At 37.1% G+C, this 8,269-nt stretch overlaps 1 protein-coding gene and 1 pseudogene across 1 annotated transcript; one reads left to right on the top strand and one right to left on the bottom strand.

The window, feature by feature from the left end:
- The first annotated feature begins 1,418 nt into the window (after positions 1 to 1,418).
- LOC146639450 (G2/M phase-specific E3 ubiquitin-protein ligase-like) lies at positions 1,419 to 4,215 on the top strand (annotated as a pseudogene).
- A 715-nt stretch (positions 4,216 to 4,930) lies between these two features.
- On the bottom strand, positions 4,931 to 8,020 carry LOC146639449 (uncharacterized). Its single transcript, XM_085351175.1, has 6 exons — positions 7,353 to 8,020; positions 7,104 to 7,149; positions 6,938 to 7,029; positions 6,044 to 6,154; positions 5,214 to 5,466; positions 4,931 to 5,137 (listed from the first exon to the last, which is right to left on the bottom strand). The coding sequence occupies exons 1-6, from the start codon at positions 7,814 to 7,816 to the stop codon at positions 4,931 to 4,933; spliced, it is 1,173 nt and encodes a 390-aa protein (XP_085207301.1). The 5' UTR covers positions 7,817 to 8,020.
- Between the last annotated feature and the right edge of the window lie 249 nt (positions 8,021 to 8,269).

Genomic DNA, 8,269 nt, shown 5'->3' with positions numbered 1-8,269 from the left:
TGTTAAATGTGTAATTTCTTTGGACTCAGAGATTGTATTTGTATTATTGCTTTCAGTTAAGGGACGCCCTGAATGATTTGTTTCCCAAACTGAAGGAGGTAACAGGTGGCTGGCTGCTGTTCAAACCTGGGGGTGTGTATGAATTCTGCACTGTGTATAATTAAACTAGAAACTGATCCTGCTGTTTAATAAGTACTTTTAAGACAAGTTCCTTTTCACCGCATGTTGTGAATTCCTAATTCTGAGTAGTTTTGAAGATACTTTTCTTTTTTACTTTTCTTGAGGCATTGGATATATTTCATGATCAGAATAATCTGCTGCAATTTGCTTTTATACAGGTGGTTGGGGAACCCGAAAACTCTCTCTGGTTCCTCCAGCTGATATTGGCTATACAGGGACAATCCTAAAGGCTGCCAGTCGTGGGGGTAAAAATGTATATATTGCTCCTATTCAAGAGGAACTTAGCAATGACCCTGTACCACTAAGCGATGAGTCCTTCAGATGCATGCCAAAAGCAAAATGCCAGAAGTGTGGCATAGGTGTTCCACTGCAACTTCTGTCAGAACACCTAAAATCCTGTCCTCCTTTGGAAACTCCCAGTGAAAGTACTGTGGTGAATTTAGATGGTGATGAACCTACAGAAAAGGAATGTAGGTTTTTTGACAATTTCATACTAACATATTACCCAAAAGCATAAAGTGTTAAGAGCTAGCTAGAAGGAAAAATTAAATGTTATAAAAATAAACTTTGTCCTTTATAATTTATTGCACAACAGCACCATTGCAGCAGTGTCCTGTCTGCACAGATATGTTTCACTCTGACCTCATTGAGCTGCATGCCTCTTCATGTGGAGAAAGGTATTTAGCAACAAAAATTGCAATTTTTATTGTCATTGGATTTAAGCCTTGAATGAAATTTAACAACATATTTTGATAGTAGCTCACAAAATGAAAAGGGGCATGAAGATACAATAATTGAGGAAGGGCTAGCAGATATGCCAGGACCATCTGGAACTACTTGTGAAGTCAGGGATGGTAGGTCAATCATTTAGTCACAGGTTATGTAAGGAAGGTGTTGATTAGTAACAATCAACAGCTAATGTGAACAATTCCCGGAAATCAAACCATTAGTTTGTATCCATTCAATGGATTTCTTATTTTTGATAGCCTCATATTCAAACTACTTTAGACAATCCTTCAAAGGATAAAACATTATCTTCTTGTAATAGTATCTAGATAGAACGTGATATACAGACTATATCCAATTATAATCACTTCTATTTTCTTTTAGGCTGGTTAACTGTTTTGGACTCTTCAAAGGCCAAATATGAATGTGCAAAGAATGCTTTGGACATGCATGAAATGGAGAGCCCATTACGTCTCACAATGGACATCAGACAAAGTGTAGCTGATCAGGACATGGCCCTCATCTCATTCTACAAGAGACCCAATGTTGAATGGGCACGTCCCTTGGAGTGCAGGCTTGAGGGTAAATTTTCTGAAAATGATACATAAATATATCTTGAAAGAATTATTTGTATTCATTATTTTATTTTGGTGATCTAACAGGGGATACAGCTATCGGACAAGGAGTAATACGTTTTTTCTTATCAACATGCATGGAGAAGCTGATGTCTAGTTTTTGCATCAATTTTGGTTAGTTTGTTTTGGTTGACCGTACCTATGTTTGATGATCATTATATTGTAGAACTTTTCACAAGTTAATTGTCTCTTTATTTTGTGAAAACCTCTGTATTGTGTGTAAGTAATCTTCTTTTTTTTTTCTTTCTTTTCATTTATCTCATAGCAAACTCTGTTACTCCACTTTTTGAGGGAGAGCCAGGCCATTACATACCATCAGCAGCTCACTTTCTTGTGGAGAGTGATATGTTCCTTATGGCAGGGAGGATGGTAGGGCACTCCTTTCTTCATGGAGGCCCATGCCTATCTGGACTTAGCCCAGCCGTTGTGCATGTCCTACTTGGTGGTAGTCCTGAAACTGCCACCGTTACACCCGAGGACTGTCCAGATCTAGACCTGAGAGGGACAATTCAGCTTGTAGGTTTTTATGTTTAAATGAGGGAACGTTTATACATTGCCCCGTGTGAGTTATAAACATGTCTAACCTAGACTAATCCTTTAAAATTGTTCTAGATCAAAAACTCTGCCATTGAGACATGGTCTGAGACTTTTAACTTGTCTTTTTTTTTTTTTTTTTTTTTTTTATGTATGAGGAATTAGGAATTTATAGTTCTTGTTTCTGTCGGAATTACTGTCTTATGGGTTACAGCTTGAAGGGCAATCCAAGCTGTCGGATGAAGAGAGAAAACGTGTTCAGGATCTGGCATATGCATGGGACCTCCCCCCCTTGACAGAGAACAACAGGAGATGGCTGTTTGAGAAATTATTACTCCATTCTGTGAGTAAATTGAAAAGTAAGTAAAATATTTCTGTGTTACTGTTTAGTTAACGTTTTTCCTTAGGTCATTGGAAGAGTGACGAGGTCGATAAAACAGCTGAGAAGGGGACTTAAAGAAACCCATATGTGGACCCTGCTGACCCAGCGACCTGACACGGTGCCCTTACTCTTTCCACAAGAGTTGGCTGCTGTGAATCCTGAGGTAAATTTTGTGTTCCTAAATACTGTATTCATTAATAACATTTTACTGTGTTGTAGAAAATGTAGTCCAAAGCAAACTATGAAGACTTGAGTCATTCTACAAAGTGAAAAAATTTCAATTTTAATTTGGCATTTACCAAGAATTATGTATCAAATAATAAACTTACCATAACAAAGCTGTATTCATTTTTACAAATAAAATGCACAAATACTAAAAATGAACATATTCTTGTGGACCATACATCTTTACAGCAGTTTTTCTTTAGTCCTGTAAAAATAAAACTGCTCAAAGCCTGATTTACATATAGAAAACGATTTTGTAGATTTGAAAAAGACATGACTAAAATACATTAGTAATTATTTGGTAATACACATTTTCTAATTATATATTTAGCCATTAATGTTGTTTGAATTTGAAAAAAAAAAATTTATTTCTATTTTCATTTTTTGTTTGAGACAGTTTCTTCTTTTAAGATACAGTCAAAACTATGTAGAGGTTTGGGGATCCAAGTGAACACAAAAAGCACAAAACATGGATTATTATAGAAATTTATTCAAGAAATCAAGTCATGGACCATAAGGCTAAGTGGGTGATAGTGAGCTAAGAACAGGTGAAATATGGCTATAGGGAAGGGAACTACCCAAAACAAGAACAGACAAAATCCATGGAAATCTGAAAAATGTGCAGCAGTATTTTTAAGGGTATACTTTGTTCTGTTACAGGTCCTTCTTCAGCGGATCGTGTGGCCAGAAGATGAAGATGATGACTGTCCTCTTGAAAATAAATGCCGAATCACAGGCTACATGAGGCATTTTATTCTAAATGGTAGGTTTGCCATTTTGCAGGAGGGGAATACTACGGAGCCCCGCAGGGGACATGGGAGGGGAAAAAAATTAAGACGGACTTTTGCGAGATCTCGCAAAACAAACTCGGGATCTCGCAAAAGTTGAATTCCAACAATGGCGGCAGCTACTTAGTTGTAATATTACTCTTTCTGGGTCACAAAATACACCTTTAAGATATTTTGAGGCGTGAATGTAGTGGTGTAAATGTCAGATACCTGCTCGGTTTACAAGACATCACATATTTGCAAAAGTGCTCCGACGCTTTTGGAGATGTGACACCCACTAGCTCGAAGCTAACGGGAGGTCGAGACCTACTACAGCCGGGAGGAACACCGCTTTCCCGGCACATCGTGCCTCGACCTCCCGGTCGGCTTCGAGCTGGCGGCCTCTGAAGAATGCGGCTAAAACATTTGCGAGATCCCGAGTTTGTTTTGCGAGATCTCGCAAAAGTCCGTCTTAATTTTTTTTTCTCCCGTGTCCCCTGCGGGGCTCCGTAGAATACCAATATTATTGCAATGTTAAAAATATATTGGTTGGATTTTTTTCAAGGTTGTTAAACCTCATTTTTTTCTTCACAGCAACACCAAGTGAGCTGAAAAATGTCCTAAAATTCTGGACTGGATGGGAGATTGTGCCAAAAAGTCTCACAGTGGAGCTAGTGGATGGCAGACATCCAACTGCTATTTAACTTTTAAGGAAGACCTCATTGCCTGCTCTGAAACCTGCCACTCAGGGTTTGGACTCATTTGAGTCATTCCCATAATGCAAGGTAGTGTTGTACAAGTCTGTTTAAGATTTGGAATATAAATGTTCACATCTACTGGGCCTCTCTGATGCCATTTACTCTGTGCAGGCAACATTGGTTCAGTTCTCGGTTGAAAATGCCTTTAAGTAGTTTTTAAAACTGTTAATGTCTTGAAAGTTTACCTTGTCAATGACATCTTGCATGCATCTTGATCAAAATAAAAGGACAAGATTGACTTACATTGTTGTTTTAATTTTGAAACATTCCAACCATCAGCCTTCAGTCAAATATTGCTTTACAACATAACATTCAAACTGACAAGCAGTTTCTATTTAGTTTTCTGAGTGAATCTATATTTTTAAGTTCCCTCTCCTAATTCTTCAGTATTTACATTACGAAGCTTTACTAAAAATTCCTACTTATAGCAAAGTTTATAGCTTCAAACAGTTGGTGAACCCTGTGTAATCTCATAGATTTCAGCACAATTTGAAGATCAGATCCCATTTCATGACCAAAGTCACAATAATCAGAACTGCTTATACACAATTATGTTAATGAAAACACCATGAAAATTCTTTGAGTTGGTTTAGTTTAAGCAGACTGATTGTCCAGATGCCCGTGATGAAGATCCGATTACATTTCATGACCAAATTGTGCAGAAATTAATGAAATTCAACAAGATTCACAAACTTTCCTGCAACTGTATGTAGCTTTCCTATTCTAAATGAATTGCTGACAAAACTGAACAGCCATAATGTAGATGTCCGCACCAAAGGACTGGGATGCCGCTCTTGGATTAACAACGCCCTGTAAAGTTGTCATTTGTTCTTCTGTCAATGGACAGTCAGTGTTCGGAACAACAATGCTTGAATGGTTATGGCAAGATAGGCCACTGTCCTCCCAGTCAATGTCTGGAATCTGGAAGCCCTGCAACGAACAAGCAAAATTAGGAAAGAATAATTGTATATAGGAATCAATGAGTACTAAAAATGTGCACCTTTACCTGTGTGTTTTCTGGAACAGGAACAGGGTGATATCTGTGACCCAACTCCCACAGCTGGTTGGGACTCATGTTGTTTTCTGTTCGCAGTGGATGGTTGTCCCATCCACTGCAAAATGTATTCAAATCATCCTCCAGTCGAGGAAGAAAGACGTAATGGCAGCAAAAGAGGTGTGCAACATTTGAAATGTCAAGAAGGCCCTCGTAGTAAATGCATGTAACGGCCACCCAGAGGTCTCTCCACAGTCGCTCTATTCTGAAATAATATATAAAAAATATTTAATTAGGTATGGCTTTTCTTGGTGTGTATGAGAAATTCCCTGCTTGTTTCTAACCCGACATGAAATGTGTGCATGACAACAGTAATAATACATTACCAGGGCATGTAGGAAGGACCCAGGCATATCACTTAAAAGGTGCCAAAAGGGTTGTAATGATCAGTGGCAACATGAGATGACAACCAGACCATTAACACAGAATGAACATTCATGGAAGGAAGGAACAGACTGGAAAAGGTGCGTGAATAACTAAAAAAAATAGGGCACATTCCTGAAGGCTCTTTGGGGTTTGCTGGACCTGTCCAATATTTTCTTCCTTGAGGGGTAAGTAATGGAAATTGAAAGAAAAAACAACAAAAACTGCCAAAAAAAAAAAAGGAACACCTGATACATATCACAAAGTGTATCATGCTGGATAGGGCACTGTTTTCTAAAAACTTTCATAAAACTATACCCTTTAAATGTATGTATTTTTAATTAATGGAAATAAAGATGCAACACCTTCCATCTTATGTCAGGAACATTTGAGGTGGACAGTATTTTATGAGAACAAACCTTTGATTGTGCACACTCTTTCCTGAAATGAAACTGCCTCTTCCTGTGCCACGAACAGTAAACATCAGCCGTGCAACCTCCACATTTTCCCCTCCGTGGTCGCCACGAACCCTGAAAACAAAGAATCGTACCCCAAAACATTCGAAGCTTTAAAAAAAATTAGATCTGATAATAAAGAACAGTATATGCCTTAAGCAAAGTTTGAAAAACAAATTGTAAAAGAATCCTTAAAATCTTTCATTGCTACTGCTCTTGAATGCATCAGAAAAATTGTCTCATGAATGCACTTTCCAGCATGTGTCAGTATGAAGTGTAATTTAACACAGCTGTTAAAACATTTTTCAGGATTTCACAGGTTAGTAGTAATTACTTAGATTTATTGTATTTGTTGAAAATTACGCAAGTGCCATCTTGTATCATTATGATCTGTGTAAGGAGACAATTTTTAGAATATTTTTGCAAAAATATTTACATCAAATTAAACAAATAAGTAGTCTATGGCATTTAAAAGTGGTTACCTACAATTCTGAAATGATAATACTAATTCTTATTGATGATGATATTGAATTTGAAATCATGGTGTAACACTGAACCCGACATCATAAAATGATTACCCTTGTAATGTCAGGGAGTTACAGCCAAGGAGGCAAAATATTACTATCTCACCCCTTGTATCCAATTACATAACAGCAGTGTTTGGTAAAGGTGTTGAATTAATTTTTTTTTATTCTTAAATATCCCCAAGTCACCATAACAATCCTTTGAAATTAGAGATATATATATTGAGGCAAGTTAGAATCATCTTAAACAACTTTTAATGAAATATCCAAATGTAGTCTTACAAAAGGTATGTAAGATAATACCTAACCCATAATAAAATGCATCACTTATTACCTGAGAGGAAAACCAAACTTCTCGATTGATTTTCGGAAGAATGCCAGTGTTGTTGATGCCAGATTGTTGGAAGCAGCACCGAGATACATAATCTTTATAGGAAAAAGAACAATGGGAAACTTCCATGTAAATATTACATTTGATTTACTTACTAAACTAAACTTACCTTACGAGAAAAGCCATCAATACCTCCAAAGATCACAATGTTATAGCTGAATGGGGAAAACAAATTTTTTTTTTATCAATTTTGGAATTATCACTTTGAAGTGTTTAAATGTAAGCAATGCAAGATGTAATTTATGTATGTCCAGATGCAAATATAGTAACGAGTAAGATAACAAAATACAGTTCTGAACATTTGCAGATGAAAAAATTCTCAGGAATATCTTTCACTTCAAAAGATCAAATAATTTACCGTATCAGTTTGTGATTTGTGTCAATATGCATTAGAGACTGTGGTCCTGGGACGGAATAAGCACGTCGAGCAATGCATCCCAAGGAAAACATCCTTGACACAACACCAGCTGTGTCAACACGGTGCATAGAACTTCTAACCCTTTGGTACTGGACTCTGTGTCCTCTGGCCTGAAGAAGTGCTTTCACCATCCGGTATCCAGCGTGAGGCTGCCTAGATTTTATGTCTGTAATGCATTGGTCCAACTCTTCATCTGACAGGCTGCTATAGAGTGCTTTGACTGAAAGATTGAACTCATTCATGCGTCTGAATATTGTGCTTCTTGACATTCCCAAAATTTTAGCAATGGCTGGGATGGACAAGTTCAGTTCCAGAAGGCTGTTAAGATGATGGGGGGAAAGAGCCATTCTTAGTCGCCCAGTAGGTCCCCACTCAAACTGAATGACAGCACTATGTAGATTCATTTTATCCTTTTCTCTGTTTATCAGAGTATGTAAACTACATAATGCATCTAAGAGGACAGGGCAAACCTGAACTTGACCAGACAAAGCTTGTAGAAAAACTAGTTCCTGGGTGCAAATGAAATCTAAAAAGTCCAGATCCAGGGGAAGGTGTTCAAGACAATGTTCTAAACGTGAACGCAGTCTCAGAAGAATATGATGTAGGAGAAGATCCTAAAGGAGAGGAAAAAGAATTATTTTTGTAATTTTTAAATCACCAACAAAAAGTGAGTTAAAAACACAAGGTTAGTTACCTAGTTAACTGAATATTCTTAGGCTATAAGATTCCAATGTTTATTTTATCATATTTCCTTATGGTTCTTTCAAAAAAGTTTATTTTTTAATTCATGCCATTTGTTGCAGCATTTTGATTTTCTGGTTAGGATTTTATTTATTCTTTTCTTACATCTTTTGTTT

This window comes from Diplotaxodon limnothrissa, linkage group LG1, assembly GCF_057381915.1.
Source record: "Diplotaxodon limnothrissa isolate DT_005_m linkage group LG1, D_limnothrissa_male_GT1.1, whole genome shotgun sequence".
NCBI classification, from domain to species: domain Eukaryota; kingdom Metazoa; phylum Chordata; class Actinopteri; order Cichliformes; family Cichlidae; genus Diplotaxodon; species Diplotaxodon limnothrissa.
This window is presented reverse-complemented; position numbering and strand designations above follow the sequence as displayed.